Genomic DNA, 18423 nt, shown 5'->3' on the forward strand with positions numbered 1-18423 from the left:
GGAACAGTGCCATTAATACGTGTTTCCTGTACTACGTAGTTTCTGTGTCGTGCAAGGTTTCAGGTAAGCACTGACAGAAACGCGGGTGCTGAGACGCAAGGGGAAGGCAGCTGCTGCCCCAGCCCGCCTGTGCGTGGGGGCTTAGCCTCGGGCGGGAGGGCCTGGGTGGCAGCGCTGCTGGTGGAATTCTGAGATTTCAACCATTTTGGTGGTAAGGGACGATAAGGGACCTCGTCCTGTCTGCGTGGCGATGAGAGGGGTTCGAGGGTGAAGGCACTGCTGGTGGTGTGACGCCTTGTTCCTTTTGTCCGGCAGACCCGACTGGCACAATGGGCTGCCAGGCGCTGCTCCATGTCGGCCAGCAGATGCTCCGGCGGAAGGTGGTGGACTGCAGCCGGGAGGACAGCCGGCTGGCCCGCTGCCTGAACACCTTCGACCTCGTGGCGCTGGGCGTGGGCAGCACACTGGGTGCCGGCGTGTACGTGCTGGCCGGAGCTGTGGCCCGTGAGAACGCGGGTCCGGCCATCGTCATCTCCTTCCTGATCGCCGCGCTGGCCTCAGTGCTGGCCGGCCTTTGCTATGGTGAGTTCGGTGCTCGCGTCCCCAAGACCGGCTCGGCCTACCTGTACAGCTACGTGACCGTGGGCGAGCTCTGGGCCTTCATCACTGGCTGGAACCTCATCCTGTCCTACATCATCGGTGAGTCCCCCTCTTCTGTGATTCCCGCCTCCCAAGCGTGGCGGGGGCGCCACTTTGCTCCCCAATAGATCGAGTCCAGCTCCTCCCCAGGGGCTCCCTTCTCGCCTCGGTGCTGTCCGTCTTCCCGTGTCCCTTTACGACAGGCAGAGGCAGCCTTGCGGGCACCACTGCCCCCTCTGGCCTGGGCCCTGGACTAATGGTCAAGGATGTCAGGCCTCAATGGGGACAAGCCGAGCCACAAGGTCATTCCTGTTAACGCAAGAGATGTAGAATCCATGGGACATTTCTAGTTAGTTTCAAAGGATTGTCCTTTAATTAGTATTCACTTTTGACTACTAGAGTAAATTCATCACAGACACAGAGAAATGGGGGAAATACAGATGAGTATAAAGAAGAAAGTAGAAATTACCCAATCTGAGAACCTGGAGAAATTAATTCTCTCATTCATTCATTCATTCTCTCAACAAATATTTGTTGTGCAATTGCTGTGTGCCAGGCGTTTTGCTACATACTAGGGACATTGTGACGGAACAGGCAGTGTGAGTTGGGAAGAGCTGATTCTCCAGGAATTTCATAGTTGTTCACTTTGTTGTGCACTGAAATGCATACTTCTGACACAGTGTGCTCTTTATTCTTAAAACAACGTGTAGTAAACAGTTGTCACATTTTCACTATTTTTCCGTAGTATTTATGTTCCTAATGGTTGCATCCATACTATAGAAACAAACACCTGAGTAAAAGAATAACCAAAGGATTTGAATGGCCAGTTCACAGAAGTAGAAAGACAAATGGCCATTAAACATTCTGTTTGTATTTTATCAGCTTTTTGTCATGTTATCAAAAGACAGTGGGATGTGGTTGAGTTGAGCCGTGGGTCCCGGGAACGTCGTGTGTGGTGCTGCCTGCTGGGACGGTGGCCCTGGGCCCCCGTGTGGGGCGCCCACCAGCACACAGCCAGGCCGGCACCTTCCCTTTCCTTTCAGCCCTGCGGTGTCTGTTCGAAAATAAAATTCATAACAATGAATTTTCTGGGGTGTTTTGGTAGCACACAGCCACACGCTCACACAGCCCAGGTCTCTCGGTAGGAAAGCAGCTGTGTTAAATGCACTGTTATGCTTCCAGAGGGTTTTCGTGGAGAGTTGCTTACCTGTGGGGTCACGGTGTGTCACTGCATGCACTACTCAGCCTTCGCTACTGGGGAGGGCGGTGCTTCCAGCCAGGGGTTGTAAAACCCTGACTCAGCCAGCCGGGGGGCATTGGGGGCCCATCAGCACTGACCGGCCTCTGGGGGAGATGGGGACACCATGTTTCTTCACTGGGTGAAGGCCTTGATGGACAGAATTGCTAATTGGTGGGCTGCTCAGGGTGAAGAAACGCGGTTAGATTTTTGAGTGGTTGGGAAAGTACTTATAATGAGACCAAATAGCAAGATGGAGGCTCTGCAGCTCACTCTGGCCGGTTCCCGGGGGCAATCCAGACCACAGTCACTGGCAAGGCCCCCTGTGAAAGGAAAAGAAAATGCTGTATGTGAATCCTGGAATTTTAGCGGCATTTCCTAAAAAATAGCACTGCAAAAGCAGTGACTATTCAGAGAGAGAGAGAGAGAGAGAACTGTTGCCTGCATTTGCATTCCTCATGGTGGAGTGTGGGTAAGCGGAGAATGAAGAGAGCCAGGCTTTGTCTGTGGTCAGGTGCTTGGGGACCTGTGAGTGTGAGTCCAGGGTCAGGCACAAGGTGACAGAGGTGGCTGGCCTGCTCGGCGTATGCAGGTGACTGTTGCTGAGATGATGGTCAGCCACTGTGGGTGTCCCTGGTCCCCTCTTGCAGGAGGCAGGTCCTGTCAGCTGCGATGCTAGAAGGGTCTTGGAAAAGAAGCTTCTGAGCAAGGTGTCCCACTGCTCACTGCAACCCATAAGTGCATCGAGAAAGCCATTTCACGGCTTGCCCCCGGTATTTCTTTTGTAAGGAAATAAAATAGGTAGAATTGAATCAAAACCATGCGAGTGCTTCTCAGGTGGTAGCATTGTTTTGTAAAGCATTTATTCCTCAGTTACATATTTGAAACAGAAGTCTACACGTAGGTATGGGTAGTGGTGGAAAACACAGCTCTGTCCACGCCCTGGCAGCCTTCTGGTACTTTTCACCGCACCGCGAACACTAACTGACCCTGTACTGAGTTTGCACTTCCTGGGGTCTGGCTGCTGCGGCAGAACCCACTGTACCCTCTGTGATCCTGCACGGGTGTCCGTCGTTTCCCTTCACCTTCCTCTGCTGTGTATGTTGGTGACAGGTACCTCAAGTGTGGCAAGAGCATGGAGTGCAACGTTTGACGAGCTGATTGGCAAACCCATTGGGGAGTTCTCGCGGACACACATGGCTCTGAACGCCCCCGGAGTGCTGGCTGAAAACCCAGACATCTTTGCTGTGGTTATAATTCTCATCCTAACAGGTAATGCCACACAGTGAGAGGTAGCAGGCTGGAGGTGGGGTCTGAGGTACAGGACAGGCTCCCATTAAGCGGGTTTCTTCCTTTTCCTTCCCCCACCAACTTTCTTTTTCCTTTTTGTAATTAATACAGACACCTTTTTTTGTCTTAATGGCTTCTGATAGATTCACATAGGGTTGGGTTATTTAATAGCTGCTTGAGTTGTGTGTCATTTAATTAAAAGAGACCCTCAGGGTTTTATGTGACTGTGGAGTAAGATCTTAGTACTGCAGGCTTTTTTACAAGTGACCCAGGCATACAAACTCTTTTGACCCCAAATGGTGGATGACCATTTGGAAAGGAAAGTTGGCGTTGATCAGCCAGGCGATGGAGGAAGGAGCCCTGTCTGGGACTGACGGGCGCCTCGGGCAGCAGCGACCTCGGGGTGCTCTCACCTAACCGCCCTCCACACACCCTTGAAGGTGCAGAATATAAAAATTCCAGACATGGCTTGCACGCAGCTGATGGCAGCTTCTTCTTACTGACACTTACCCAAGTCTCAGCCACTAGGGTGGGAGTTTTGTTAACATAAACGTTAAGCTGAGCAGACAAATTCTCCTTTGAGGTTAGAAAATCTTGCTTAGGTTTTAAAGACAGCGTATCTTGTTTTGCCCACTGAGTAATTGAAATCATTTTGCACAGGCCAGTCTCAGCAGTATTTCTGGTCCAGTTGGCAGGAACATGTATCAGAAATTAAGTTTGCACTCCTCAGATTTTCCTAAACACGAGTGTCAGGTCGTGTTCCCTGTGATGAGCTGCCCAGTTGTCTTCTCAGAATTCAGTCTGTTATGTGGAGCAGTCTTTATTGTGAAGTGTATAAAAGACCTGCATAGCAAAGCAGTGATCTCAAGGCATAAATGGTGGTCGTGCGTCCCCCCGGCCTTTTTTCCTGCCTCGTTGCCCAGCCGACAGTTAACCATAGAAGTGCCCAGATGCATGTTCACCCCACGGTGGTCCTGTGTTGTCATGTGACTCCTGTGTGTTTTTATCACGTGGTGTTTTTTAAATGTGAGTTTCCGAGCTAGAACGAGTCCAGCGTAGCGTTTCTTGTGCACTGAGCCCAAGGCGGGGACTGTGTGTGGTGGGTTCCACAACCACAGACACTTGTCACGGCTGACAGTGCTACACCCCAAGTCAATCCGGATAATCTCATCCGAAAAACTCTACCCAGAAACCGTGCAAAGTTATCTCCTCCTTGAAGAAAATAAAATCCTGCACCCCAGGGTGGCTCTCAGTCACCTACTTTAGTGAGGGGGCAGGGGAGGGTTCAGGCGCTCACTTCACCCCCTCTCCAGGGGGCGCTGGGCTATGGGGTTATCGTCCGCGTCACCTGCTGTCCCCACTGGTGTCCTCAGTAGTATTCAGCACCTCAGGACGTCGCTAGTTTTGATCCTTGCCTCTAGAAAGTCATGAATTCAGCCTGTCCCCAGAGGATCACAGAAGCCTCAGAGGTTTGATGCCACCTGAATTCTTCTGAAGTCACCGTCTCGTCTTGTGTCGTCCCAGGAAGGACTTGCCTGGTCTGAGGTTAACACCCAGTGTCCCGTTTATGCACGTTCTCAGGACTTTTAACTCTCGGTGTGAAAGAGTCAGCCATGGTCAACAAGGTCTTCACTTGTGTCAACGTGCTGGTCCTGGGCTTCATCATGGTGTCCGGGTTCGTGAAAGGGTCCCTTAAAAACTGGCAGCTCACCGAGGAGGACATCCGGAACACGTCCGGGAGCCTCTGCCTGAACAAGTGAGTCTCCCATCTGTCCCACGTGTGACCGTTCGTGCATTTGGGGGATGCAGTTGGCTGGAACCATGAGAGCTTTTTATAAAATGTGATTTGAATATTTTGTTCATATTTTTTTATGGAAGGGAAGTAGCCAAGGGTGTTTCATTAGTTTGGAATTTTTGTTAAGTATTATTTCCCTGCACTGAGAACATCGTATAACAAAGGAAGCTATTGGGGAAAACGGAATCTTCATTCTAATATCGAAATCATATAATCATAATTCCGAAAGGAGGACCATTGTCACACTCACTAAGTAATCCCTTTTTTTCTCATACTGTTTCATGACTATCCTATGAGTTTTGTGTTCAGAAAAGATTTTCTCTGCAATACCCTGGCGATAGCATTTTATTTTGAAATGCCTTCCTATTTAATAACTCAGAAGAGAGAAGAAATCTGTGGAACTTTTATCAAAGGTTTTCAGAATTACTAAAGTATCGAAATGTCGTTATAATAATCTCTTTCTCCCACACTTGACTTGGGTTGCGTCAACCCTGAAAGACAGTGGCCCCAGCCCCCTGATGTGTCTAGCTCAGGTCACCAGAGTTAGAGGCAGGTGACAGGCCAGCGCTCCACGCTCTGCCTCAGGCCTCTCAGTGAACCCTCACTGACAAACTCGTATTATCTAGGACACAAAAACCAACAATTATAATGTATCCTTTTGATCTTTTTTGTCAGATTTTCAGGTGGATCTTAGGGTTCTGGGATGGAGAAAGGGGAACTTAGTTTTGCCTATGATTGTATTTTAATTACAGCTAAAAGCTAAACTGCTCGGATAAAGAGACTCTTTTCAAACGCGGCTTTAAAATGCTGTCTCAGGTCCCGCAATGAGCAGTCTGGTTGGCTGGCCAGCACGGCTGTACACGGGCTCGTCCACCGGGTGTTCCTCATCCACAATATGTTGTCCTCATCTACCTGGTCAGACCTGGGCTGTGGGCACAGGCAGATCCAGCTGCCCCAGAAAGGGAGTGAGAGTGCGGAACAGTGCCCAGTGCTTTAGAGGACAGATCTGGAAGACACGCATCCCTTCTGCTCCATTTCCCTCGCCAGAATCTTGTAGACAGCCATGTCTAGCTGCAAGGGGAGCTGGGAAATGAGGGCTCACACTGGGGAGCTGAGTGCTCACACACCAATGTGGTTGCTGGTTAAGGGCCAAGTGCCCAGGGGTCTGATCAGTGGGAAGACGTTGATGTGTGACTAGTTCACAACCAGAAGGCAAACAGGAAACTTGAATTAAATGCATGAAACTTGACTAACTCTATTATTACATGGCTAATAGTTAAAATAAAAAGAGGCTTCTTTTTGGGGACTAAACTGTGTTCCCAGAGAAATGAGTACCTTAAACATATCCTTCCCAAGCATTCCTGAGTCATGTTTATGCCAAGTTTACTGGTGCCCATTCATTCAGGGTGGCTTAAAACCAACTCAAAATATGCTTCGAAGAAGCAGTAGACTTTGAAAACTTTGGGCGCCTGTTTTATTGGTTGCCATTTACAGGTCAGGAATGAAATATGCAGGACAGTTCTTGTTTCCTGGTTGTCAGTCAAGATTTAATTGTATAGTTGTAATGAAGAGATTGTCTGTCCCAGCCCATGGTATTAACTGTCATTGGTCATCTTCACACTGCGTGTCCTGGCCTCCCAAAGTGGCGTGTGTTTGCCCGGCCCCTTTGTCCTGGGTGGGGCCCCTTCCGTTACATCTGCCCCCAGCCCTGGGGACACAGCCAGTGAGGGCGGTGGGTCAGCCCCTTGAAGAGGTAGAGTGCACTGGGACAGGGGGTGGCTTGCTCTTTTCGTTTTATCAAAACCTGTAAGATTCCTCCTTTTTTTTTTGACCTGCTGTAGCTTTGTGTCCTGACAATGGCCACACACAGTCTTGCGTGGAATTGTCTCTCTGAGGTGGTAGAGTATTTCCCAATCAAACCACAGCACGGGGGCTTCAGGCTGTGTGGGTTGGGAGGCAGTTGTAATCGTACGGTGCTGGCTTCATGGCTGGCTGGCTGCAAAGGCCTCTGGGAGCTTGTGAGTCGGTCTGTCCCAGTCTGTGGTAGAAGTGTTATCCTGCAGTCTAGCTGGTTCCCGCTGTCTTCAACTTGTGGTCCCTCTGGCCTCCTTATCCAGTGTCCTGGGGACCTCAGGGACTTGGCACAGACGTTCTCGTTCTTCTAGTTGTGTCCAGGAGTCACAGGATCTGCCGGGAGGCAGCCCCCTTCCCCCCCCCACCCCCACCCCCGAAAACACCCTGACCTTGGGTCCTCCTCTCCTTTGGTCATCTCATCCCCCATCTTCTGAGCTTTTTGGCCATCAACTGTTTTGTTTTAAGCTTTGATTGCTTCCTCATAGATGTCAGCTCCCCGGGGGTGTTCCCTTCTCTTTATGAGCTACCAGCTGGGCAACCTGTAGCCCTGTGGCCAGCAACAGGTGTGGCCTGCAGGGGAGGGGCTAAAGCCGTCCTTCTTGACCTGGAAGGGGCTGGGCTGCTCTTCTGGTGGCCGCAAAGGGCCAGGCTGTGTAAGGCTGCCTTCCAATCACCTCATGAGGGGCAGGCCAGGGATGGGCTGACCCCAGAGACTGCCACCCCCTGGGGCCTGGGAGGGGCTGACGCGCCCCCTGCTGAGACCTAGACACTGTCTAGTCACAGGTTTCCATTCACTGGGACTCTTTTCTGGATCTTCAAGGACTTTGAGGTTCACAAAATGTGCTTGACTTTGCATTCTTTAGCAAACACTGAGCCCATGAGCCCACGTTGGTCCCAGCCACGCAAGCACCCCCCTATTTACCTGTGCACGTGGGTGCTTGGGAAGCACTTTTGTTGACTAAAACAGTTCATTTTTCCACACCTCAGTGCCTCTAGAAATGCTTGTTTTGAACCTGAATTACTAGTAAACACCATGTTTCCTCGAAAATAAGACCTAGCCGGACAGTCAGCTCTAATGCTTCTTTTGGAGCAAAAATTAATAGAAGACCCTGTCTTATTTTACTATAATATAGGATTGGGTCTTCTCTAACGTAATGCAATATAAGACCAGGTCTTGTATTAATTTTTGCTCAAAAAGACGCATTAGAGCTGATTGTCTGGGTAGGTCTTATTTTCAGGGAAGCACAGCATGGGAGACTTTTTGCATTTTATTCCTGAGGCTGGGCCCCTGCACTGGCTGGCATGATTTCCTTCTTGAAGGGTCCAGGGGGAGAGGCCACCGTTGTTGGTTTGTCCCTCTTTCCTGCTGGACACCGTGTCTCACAGTCCCTCCATTCCATGACCCTCCCCCCAAGTCAATATTTAGAAGATGCTTCTGGAAAGGGCTCAGTGTGCACATTGTGGCTCTGGGCCACGCAAAGCGAGAGGCCCATTGTCCGCAGAGTCGGAGCGCAGTGGCTGGTGACAGCTGTCAAGGAGGATTGCGTATGGAGGGTCTGGAGCCGACAGTGCTCATAAGTCAGGTGGTGACTGTTTGGAACCGCTTCTGTTCAGGACCATGAAGCTGGTGCTGTGATTTTACTCTGGCTCTTTTTCCTAGTGGCACAAACAAAGGGGATCCCGGTTTTGGTGGCTTCATGCCCTTCGGGTTCTCCGGTGTGCTGTCAGGAGCGGCCACCTGCTTCTATGCCTTCGTGGGCTTCGACTGCATTGCCACCACAGGTAAGCCCACCGTCGCCCGCTGTCCAGAGCCCGGGCCCGGATCCTCCTGCCCTCCCCTGCAGGCTGGGCTCATCTTACCCACGAGTCACTGTTTTCCTTCCTGTGGGCAGGTGCCAGTTGCCGGGCTTTCACACAAGTAACCTGTAGATTTGTAGCTTCCTGCTAATCCACTCCCTCCCCGCTTTTATCACTTCCCCACGTCGCAGTGCCTGGCAGGAAACTGCATTGTGAACATGACTAACTGGTCTGCTGCTAGAATGGAATAATGACAGCTGTGGCTGCAGCCTGATTCCTTATCTGTGTATCCGGGAGAAACGAGGCCATTAAAAATACTGTCATTCTGGCTGTATCAGGACCCCCCAAATTTCCCGGCCAAAGGAAACAAACCTTTTCCTTGATGCAAAGGCCTGTGGGTCTTCAGTCTGAACTATGATGCTGAACTATGATGCAAAGGCCTGTGGGTCTTCAGTCTGTGTTGCTAAGGGCCACCCCCCCACCATTTCCAGAGCCTGGGAGACCCTGCTTCTCACAGGGTCATTCATGGGTAGCATGGACTCCCTGGACACTGCAACGCCTTGGGTGCCTTGTGTGTTTGGGGGTGCCCCTCGCTGTGGCACCCTTCTGGGCTGACTCCCAGCTGCTTCTAGGTGAGGAAGTCAAGAACCCCCAGAAGGCGATCCCCGTGGGCATCGTCGCCTCCCTCCTGATTTGCTTCGTTGCCTACTTTGGGGTGTCCGCCGCCCTCACACTCATGATGCCGTACTTCTGCCTGGACAAGGACAGCCCCCTGCCGGACGCCTTCAAGCACGTGGGCTGGGAAGGAGCCAAGTACGCGGTGGCTGTGGGCTCCCTCTGTGCGCTTTCTACCAGGTGAGGATCCTGAGACTCGCGGGGTGACGTGGGCGCGGTGGGCCAGGGGCAGCCAGGCATGCCGGTGTGCTGTTAAAATTGCCCTTTTCCCTGGAAAGGGCGCCAGTGCCCCAACCCCGCTTCTGTCGTCTCTCCCTTTCCTGTGGCTGTAATCCCCGAGCATCGGCAGTGATTGGCCGTTCACGTTGAAGAGGCTGAGGCCCACGTTTTAATGTCACCTTCTCAGCAAGGGACGTGCTCCGTCCCTGGCTTCGGCCACTGGCCCAGGCCACCTCTCTGAACACCGCGTGTTGGCCTCTGTTTGGCTGTAAAGCCCCAGCGCTCTTGAAAAGGGGACTAAGTGCCTTTGAGCAAGAGGCGTTCTGCCCCTGGAATTTCCTACCAGCCGGTATAAATAAGAAATGTTTGGTAAATACTGGTTTCCACAGAGACATCCTCACGAATGCCATGATGCTTTTATTTTCTGTTTGATCAGCTGGAAATAATGGCAGAAATAAAGACTAGACCCCGTGCTAGCTATGTTAGGCCTGGCCATTCCTGCATGGAATGTGTCCTCAGAGTCGGTGCTTATTCCGGGGTAGGTGGAGGGGACTCCTTAGCCGTGGGCTTCCCACGGTTTGCGGGTGGCAGTTCTTGGTGAGGAGTCAGGGCTCCCGCTGCTCAGAGCTAAGTGCCTGCGTGTGTCGTGGCGCCCTCATTCCTCGTGAGCTCGTCTTGTGGGTGACGCATTGTGCCTTCTTCCCATCCAGCCTTCTGGGCTCCATGTTCCCCATGCCTCGCGTTATCTATGCCATGGCCGAAGACGGGCTGCTGTTTAAGTTTTTGGCCAGAATCAACAACAGGACAAAAACACCCATCATCGCCACACTAACCTCAGGTGCCATCGCTGGTAAGAATTGTAGCTAACTTCACAAGCCAATATTTTAACAGTCGGGTGATTATTATTGCCTGGGGAAATATCCTGAAGTGTGCTGTGGTCTGTGAAAACTTTTCACTGGTCTTTTGAACATTCGGTTTTTACCCTTGGAACCTGGTTTATGTGGCAGTGTGGCTGCCCTTTTGATAAAAGACAGAGGCCAGTGTTACAGAGGATGTGATGGAATTGTCCAAAAGTGTGTCTTCTTCTATTATTATTATCCTCTCATTGGCCAGAGTTTAAGACACACATGGTCCCTTCAAAGCCATTAGTCTCCCCCTTTCCTAAATGTCCCTGAGTAGACTTTGGTGAGATGACATCTTGCATTTTCAAGTCAAGTGAGACTTTGTATTAGCACTGGAAATTCAGTGTCCTTGTGTCTTAGCTCATGAATTCTCTGGAAAACAAGGGGTTCTTAGGATCGGCATGTATAAAATGTGCCACCTCTTCCCCAGGGGTTACTGAGGGTGTTGCTGGTGAAGCCGCTTGCCCTCAGTGTAGAAACCATGGCAGGCCCAGAGGAGGCTTATCGTACCACATAGGAGGGTCCTCCCCAAGAGGTCAGTTTTGACAGGTGGAATCAGTGGGCTGAAGAATGCTTTGAGCCTAGGGGGTGTTCCAGGGACCCCTGGTTAAGGAAAGGGAGGGTCCTGATACTTACGTGCTGTTGGGTGTGTTTTCCTCCTTTAATTATTGCATTTTGTAGCCCGAGAGGCAGTGGGATCCCATCGTACAGATGTGCAAGTGGGGGCACAGAGATGAAGACAGGATGTGGTTTGGTTTTATGTTAAAGAGGCCGGCTCCATCTGGAGTGTTAGTAGAAAAGCAGGGCTTTTGGTAAATTAGGACAAGTGACACCAGTCAGTTTGTACCACAGGGACTTATCAAATGGCCATGGTAAGACTGGACTAAATTTCTCTCTTGTGCTGATTAAGGGAGACGAAACTGTAATCCTTAACATGGCTATAAAGTACATGCATTCACCAAATCAAGGATTTACTCTTTCTTTTTGTTTGGTGGAAGTGCCAATAAGTATTAGGTTTTCTAAAATCACCTCACATGGAAGAGATTTGTCTCGAGTTTCTCGGTGACTAGGAAGTAGGCGTTTGTGGCATACAGAGTTGGACACTGTTCTAATTATCCAGGAGGCTGTCACTATTCTTTTATCTTATTATTTATTTGCAGTTTAAATTTGTTTTAGTTGCAGCGATCTCTGGGGGCTTGAGAAATATCTGTGGAAAAGTAATAGTTTTGTGTTTATGCTTTAACTTGTCTTGATTGTGTATGATTTGAAAATAGCCGAAAGTAGAGCCAGCCAGGTTATTGTTTAAATGGGAAACTTGACCTACGTATCCACACAAATACACACACACACTCACAAAGTACAAAGCTTTTCAAATAAGCATGCATGTGTTATTTTTTTCTAAAGTGTGGTCATGGTGAAAGGACTGAAATTGTTTGGGAGTGACCCTTCCTTCATCCACCTCCTCATCACTGTTACTGACCGATGTGTATAACTTGGATGATATGCTCAGGGAGGCCAGGGACTGTCTGCTTTACCTCCTCAGTGGTGTGTACCGTGCTCAGTGAGTGCCGGATGTGTGGATGGATGGATGAATGCTGGATGGATGATGGATGGATGGATGGATGGATGATGGATGGATGGATGGATGGATGGATGGGTGATGGATGGATGGATGGGTGATGGATGGATGGATGGATGGGGGATGGATGGATGATGGATGGATGGGTGATGGATGGATGGATGGATGGATGGATGGGTGATGGATGGATGATGGATGGATGAATGGATGGATGGATGGATGGATGATGGATGGATGGATGGATGATCAATCGATGGATGAATGGATGATGATGGATGGATGGATGGATGGATGGGTGATGGATGAATGGATGGATGTGGACAGATGGATGATGGATGGATGGATGGTGATGATGGATAGATAAGGGATGGATATATGGTGGATGGAGGATGGACAAATGGATGGATGGTGGATGGATGGATGGATGGATGGATGGATGATGAATGGACGGATGGAGGATGGATGGATGGATGGATGGATGGGTGGGTAGATGAATGTATGGGTGGATTGATAGAGCTACATGACTGTCTATGAGTCATCTTGGTATAGAGGAAGAAACACTGGACTCAGAGTTACAAGAACCTAGTTCAGATTCTGACTTTCCACGTACCAGCTGTGTGACCTTAGGTTTCTCTCCCAATATGTCTGAACTTCAGGTTTTCCATCTCTAGTGTAAGGATAGCTTTTAAAGTTGCAATGAAGATCAAAAAAGCATGTTGATGAAAGTACTCTGTATATAAATGTTCATTAGTGCCGTCTGTTGAGGATTATGCATGCTATTTAATCCCGAGCTTGTGTTCCTTTAAACAATGTCTTTCCATGGAAAGGGCTGGAGGCGAAGGGGGAAAGAGAAGCGGTACCCCTGTGTGCCCTGGATCCCAGGTGGGTGGTGGTTCTGGATGTCAGTATGGCAGAGGGCGTCCATGGATGCTGATGTTTGTCCCTCCCCAGCTGTGATGGCCTTCCTGTTTGACCTGAAGGACTTGGTGGACCTCATGTCCATCGGCACTCTCCTGGCTTACTCTTTGGTGGCTGCCTGTGTGTTGGTTTTACGGTATGTATGGCTTTTCTGGGGCCCATGACAGAAGTGCACATGTACCCTCCCACTAGCCTCTTTGCAGCTGAAACTTACGGTTTACACAGTGTAAATTTCAGGCCATTGGTAGGTCCTTTGGGTGCTGCCCAGGAGAGGGTGGGACCTGGTGGTTGAGATTCTAGTTACATTGAACACCCCTGAAAAGATGCAGGGTAGAGGCCCCGGTACCCTCTGTCATATGCCCTCATTTTTCTGGCTAGGTGTTGAAAGACTACCCTGACTGGTGGGCCTGGATTCTGGGGTCAGAAGTTTTGAAGGCTTAGGGCAGTGATTTCAGTGTGGTCCAGAGGGGATAGGGCACTGGCCCTGTAGGATTTGGGAAAATCCAGTGAAACTTGTGTCAGTGTGATGACATGTGACACTCAAGTCACTGGGACGCTTCATTGCACTGCTGCTGGAGGAAGGAGTCCCAGTATATGACATGGGGTGGCCAAGGCTGACATTTACGAAGACTTTTCCGGATCCTAGCTGTTCTAGCCTTGTGTATACCAGGCCAGCCCCCAGGGTGGCCTAAGCTTGGTGTCCCGGTGTTCTCAGCTCCCCTAGGATTCCCTCCCCCACAACGCATATCCCTGGGGCCAGTTTTCCTTTGCTCTGAAAGGACAGGTCTCTGCGTTTTCACTCCCAGGAATGGCCCGAGATGGCATTCATGATGAGAATAAGTACTCATGGAGACTCAGTGTTGGTCATTTGGCAAGAGCCTCCCTATTTCTTTTCAGGTATTTATACTTGTAAGGCCACGGGTTTCATTTCCAGTGTGCCCAGAAGTTAATGTATGTAAAACCTGGGTTGAGCCTTGGTGCGGCTTTGTAGAATCAACTAAAACTAGTTTGCTACCAAAACTGGTTTCCCCAAAGGCTCACTGCTAGAATTTTCTCCAGGGTCCCCCCACTTTCTTAATGACCGAATGGTGTTGCATAAGTGAATCAGTGAAAATACGGTGAATATGTTTCTGCTCCCTCTGAGAACATTCGCAAAATAATTAATAAGGCACTTTGTTTTTCAAAGCTGGTGAAAAAGATTTGAGCTCTGTTCATTTTGGGTGGGAAGATAAGAAGCCTCATTTAAAATGACTGCTGCACTTGCAGGTTGCTCGTGTCTTAGAAATCATACCACTGGCTGGGTCTCTGACCCAGCTCTGTAGATTTATTTATACCAAGGCACTTGGAGTTTTAAAATAAATTGATCCAATTAGGTCTTGCACACAGAATATCTCAAACGCATCAGCCTGCAGACACATTTCTCTGGCTCTCTGCACCAAATAGGATCCTAATGTTATTGCTTTCTATTTCTGGCTGTGCTTTTAGCTCCCTACAGCATAGTTTTGTTAGAAGTGGCCTAATGCCTTAAGCATCCCAGGGCCAATGCTACTTCTCAGAGCCAGAACCGTCTTAGGACTTTCCTCTGGGTTGGTTCATGATGTCTCAAAGCAAAGACGCTGCAGAGGGTGTTGTCAGAAGCAGGAGCAGAAAGTGAGGACCCAGCTCTCCTTCTGTTGCCATTTTCCCAGAGAAGGTGTTACTCTGATCATCTTCCCATTTTATGCCCTATGTCCTGGGCAACTTACCTTTGAAGGCTTACTAAGAACTTGAGATAGTGCGTGTCCTTCTTCTGATGAAAGCAAAGCATGTGGTCATGCAGTATGTTTTTCTGCACAGGTATCAGCCCGAGCAACCTAACATGGTGTACCAGATGGCCAGAACTGCCGACGAGCTGGACCAAGTAGACCAGAATGAATTGGTGAGCACCAGTGATTCCCACACAGGCTTTTTACCAGAAGCAGAGAAGTTTTCTTTGAAAACCCTACTGTCACCCAAAAACACGGAACCCTCCAAATTCTCTGGGCTAATTGTGAACATTTCAACCAGCCTCATAGGTAAGAGCCTGCACTTCCTGTGCACTATCTGGGGTCCCTGTTGGTTGCATGGTTGCTTGTCACTGGGGTGGGGGAGGTTCCAGAAGGGTAGCACTTGTTTTGCTGCTGAGCTGTACTGTCCATTGTTTTGTCCCCATTGTAGACGATGCCTACAGAAACGGAGCCTCCCTCTCCATCGGTTCTGAGGGGAACTGGGGATATTGGTGGAAGTTGAGAAATGACAGAGATGCGTCTCTCTCTCTCTCTTTCTCTCTCAGCACTTTTTATCCTCATCTTCTGCATTGTGGCTGTACATGGGAAGGAGGCGCTGATAAGAGAGGAGCTCTGGGTGGTCTTTGTTCTCATTGGCTCCTCCGTTCTCTGCTCCGTGGTCACGGTCGTCATCTGGAGACAGCCTGAGAGCAAGACCAAGCTGTCATTTAAGGTGAGCAGGTCCCCCACGGGCCTGCTGGGGACCTCGTGGTAGGACAGACCCTGGCACCTCTGCTGGGAGGCGGGCCTGGGTGTCTGCAAGGCAGTGCTTGCCGGCCAGCCTCGAGAATGTCAGGCAGGGGCCAAGGGCACGTGCAGTGCCTGCCGAGGATGTGACCCTGGACAAGGCAGGCCTCCCTGCCCCTGGCTCCGAGGTGGCCGGGCAAACCTCGTCCACAGGGGCTTCTCAGAAATGTCATCCAGGAGGATCGCATGTCGGTACCAAGTCTTGAAGGTGACCAAGGCTTCTGTAGTTTAGATTATACAAATGATAAAATAGTTTAACCTTAGAGATAAAGGGGAATCCTTCTGGCCCCACCTTTAGCAGGAAAATAACAAGAGGGGAAAATAAGTCTAGAGCTTCCTTTGGCAGTACCTTAGCACCAAACTCCTGCCTAATCAGGCTTTGCCCGTTTGTGGGTGTATTGTGTGTGTGTGGTAAGGGTTTGGGGTGCAGGGGGGGTGGGGGTGTGGGTTGGGGTGCAGGGGTGGGATTGGCGCTCACTTCCTCCCCAGGTAAATCTCAGGCCCACGCTGTGTCCCCTGTGGTTGTGGTACATGAGTCAGACGCCCGCCGAGCTGACGCCACGTCCTGTCTTTGCAGGTGCCCTTCCTGCCAGTCCTGCCCGTCCTCAGCATCTTTGTCAACGTCTATCTCATGATGCAGCTGGACCAAGGCACGTGGATCCGCTTTGCCGTGTGGATGCTCATAGGTACGTCAGTGGGGGTCCCACTCTGCTCGCGCGCCCGTACATAGCCCAGCATCTCCCGAGCCCTCGCCCGGAGCCGGGGCCCTGCTGCTCATGTGTCCCCTGCTACCGCGTTTCCCCCAAAATAAGGCCTAGCCGGACCATCAGCTCTAATGCGTCTTTCGGAGCAAAAATTAATGTAAGACCCGGTATTATATTATTATATTATATTTATATTATATTACATTACATTATATTGTATTATATTTATATTATATTACATTACTATATTACATTACATTACTATATTATATCTATATTATATTACATTACTATATTGTATTATATTACATTACTATATTATATTACATCTATATTATATTACATTACTATATTATATTATATTTATATTATATTATATTACATTACATTACTATGTTATATTATATTATGTTATGTTATATTATATTATATTATATTATTATTATATTATATAAGACCCGGTCTTATAGTACAGTAAAAGAAGACCGGGTCTTATATTAATGTTTGCTCCAAAAGACGCATTAGAGCTGATTTTCCTGCTAGGTCTTATTTTCGGGGAGTCACGGCACTTGGCTGGATGACTCTTGAGCTTCCCTTGGTTCAGGTGTTAAAACACAGTGGATCTTGAGAGTATGATGCTAAGTGAAATAAGTCAGACAGAAAAAGCAGAGAACCCTATAATTTCACTGATATGTGGTATATAAACCAAAAACAACAATGGAACAAGACAAACAAATGAGAAACAAAAACTCATAGACACAGACAGTAATTTAGTGGTTACCAGAGGGTAAGAGGGGTGGGGGGAGGGAGATGAGGGTAAGGGGGATCAAATATATGGTGATGGAAGGAGAACTGACTCTGGGTGGTGAACACACAATGGGATTTATAGATGATGTAATACAGAATTGTACACCTGAAATCTATGTAAATGTACTAACAATTGTCACCCCAATAAATTTGAAAAACAAACAACAAAAAAAAACCACAGTGGAAACACATGAAGCCCGCAGTTTTCTCTCAAACAATATGGAGCTCCTGGTAGGTTGTACCTGAAAGTCCCTTTCAGGCACTTTGTCTTTTGATAGCCTCTTGCCTGAACTAGTTATGTGACTGGGCAAGAGCTTGACGTCAGTGAGAACCTGGCTGTGAGTCTATACAACACGGGTTCATGTCACCCGCGCTGGGAACGTCTGCACTGCACTTGTGCGTGTGGGCCGCGGGCTCTGGCTGCACCTGGCGAGCTGTGCGAGGTGCCGTGTGCTACTGGCCTCTCTGCCGCTGGCCGCGGCCTGTCCCCCTCTGAGCCTCTGCCACCAGAGCTGCAGGACGTGGCCTCGGGGACCTTCCCCGGCATCTGAGGCCCAGTGCTGATGCAGGGGCCTGGTCTTGACCATCTTCCCTCAGCGTCTCTGAGAAAAGCAGTGAGCTCAGCACCAGGCTTCTGCCAAACTTCTCAGCCCCGGGGCAGGTGGCTGCTCCACTGCTGCGTGATCTCCAAGGGGTGCTTTGCTGCCCCTTGCTCTGTAGGCCCCTCACTCACCACGGAGCAGAGCCCAGGGCTGGCTGCACAGACGTTTCCCAGAGAGCCTCTCTGGAGTGAGCTGGCCAGTCTGTGCTCTCAGCCCTCACTCCCTGCCAGGGGTGGAGGACGCCCCCTTCTGAGCTTCCGGGCATTAACTATTTCCTGGACTATCGGTGGCTGAGTCCCTCCTTTAAGGCCTGTTCTCCATAAGTCAGCAGCACAAGGGTGGCCCCGTCCCGGGTGGGTAGTTAGAAACACAGATCTCTGGGCCCCACCACAGACCTTCAGAGTGCCAGCTGGACCGGACTGAATCTTGTGATACCTAATGCCTGCTGCAGTGTGACAGTCACTTGTGCAGAGAAAACGGGGGTGTTCGGGCCTGTGCAGACAGCTAGAATCCCCCCGTGCGGACAGCAGGGCCCCCGCAGGGTCCGTGCCATTGTCTCCCGCCAGCACCGCAGGGCTCCCGGCCAGACCTGGTGGTCAGTGGATGCAGCTGTGGGGCCGACTCTCCTCCCTGAGGTCCCAGCCAAGCTGCTCTGCTGCTCAGGAGCACCCTTTGAGGGTGAGGCTCTCCAGAAGGACCCCTGCGGAGGCGGGCAGGCCCCTCTGCTGACCCTGTTTGAAGCTGTGTTGTTTCTCCCCGTGTAGAAGGGCAGGCCGGACAGGCCGCGTGGGAGGCTGTCCTCGGCTTTTTCGAACTCCTCTCCCTCTGTTCACTGCTCTCTGCTCTCGGCCCA

General features: G+C 50.1%; 1 protein-coding gene across 3 annotated transcripts in view; it reads left to right on the forward strand.

Moving 5' to 3' along the window:
• The window catches only part of SLC7A1 (solute carrier family 7 member 1), a 62721-nt gene that overhangs the window by 39621 nt on the left and 4677 nt on the right, over positions 1–18423 (forward strand). For all 3 annotated transcript variants that reach the window (XM_081046248.1, XM_081046247.1, XM_081046249.1), the window contains 10 exons: positions 316–699; positions 2990–3148; positions 4748–4922; positions 8476–8597; positions 9245–9467; positions 10217–10356; positions 12939–13041; positions 14742–14959; positions 15217–15383; positions 16035–16143. In XM_081046248.1, the coding sequence (XP_080902374.1) occupies positions 330–699; positions 2990–3148; positions 4748–4922; positions 8476–8597; positions 9245–9467; positions 10217–10356; positions 12939–13041; positions 14742–14959; positions 15217–15383; positions 16035–16143 (1786 nt within the window). In that variant the 5' untranslated portion in view covers positions 316–329. The remainder of the gene's footprint in view (positions 1–315; positions 700–2989; positions 3149–4747; positions 4923–8475; positions 8598–9244; positions 9468–10216; positions 10357–12938; positions 13042–14741; positions 14960–15216; positions 15384–16034; positions 16144–18423) is intronic.

This window comes from Rhinolophus hipposideros (genome assembly GCF_964194185.1).
Source record: "Rhinolophus hipposideros genome assembly, chromosome: 4".
NCBI classification, from domain to species: Eukaryota; Metazoa; Chordata; class Mammalia; order Chiroptera; family Rhinolophidae; genus Rhinolophus; species Rhinolophus hipposideros.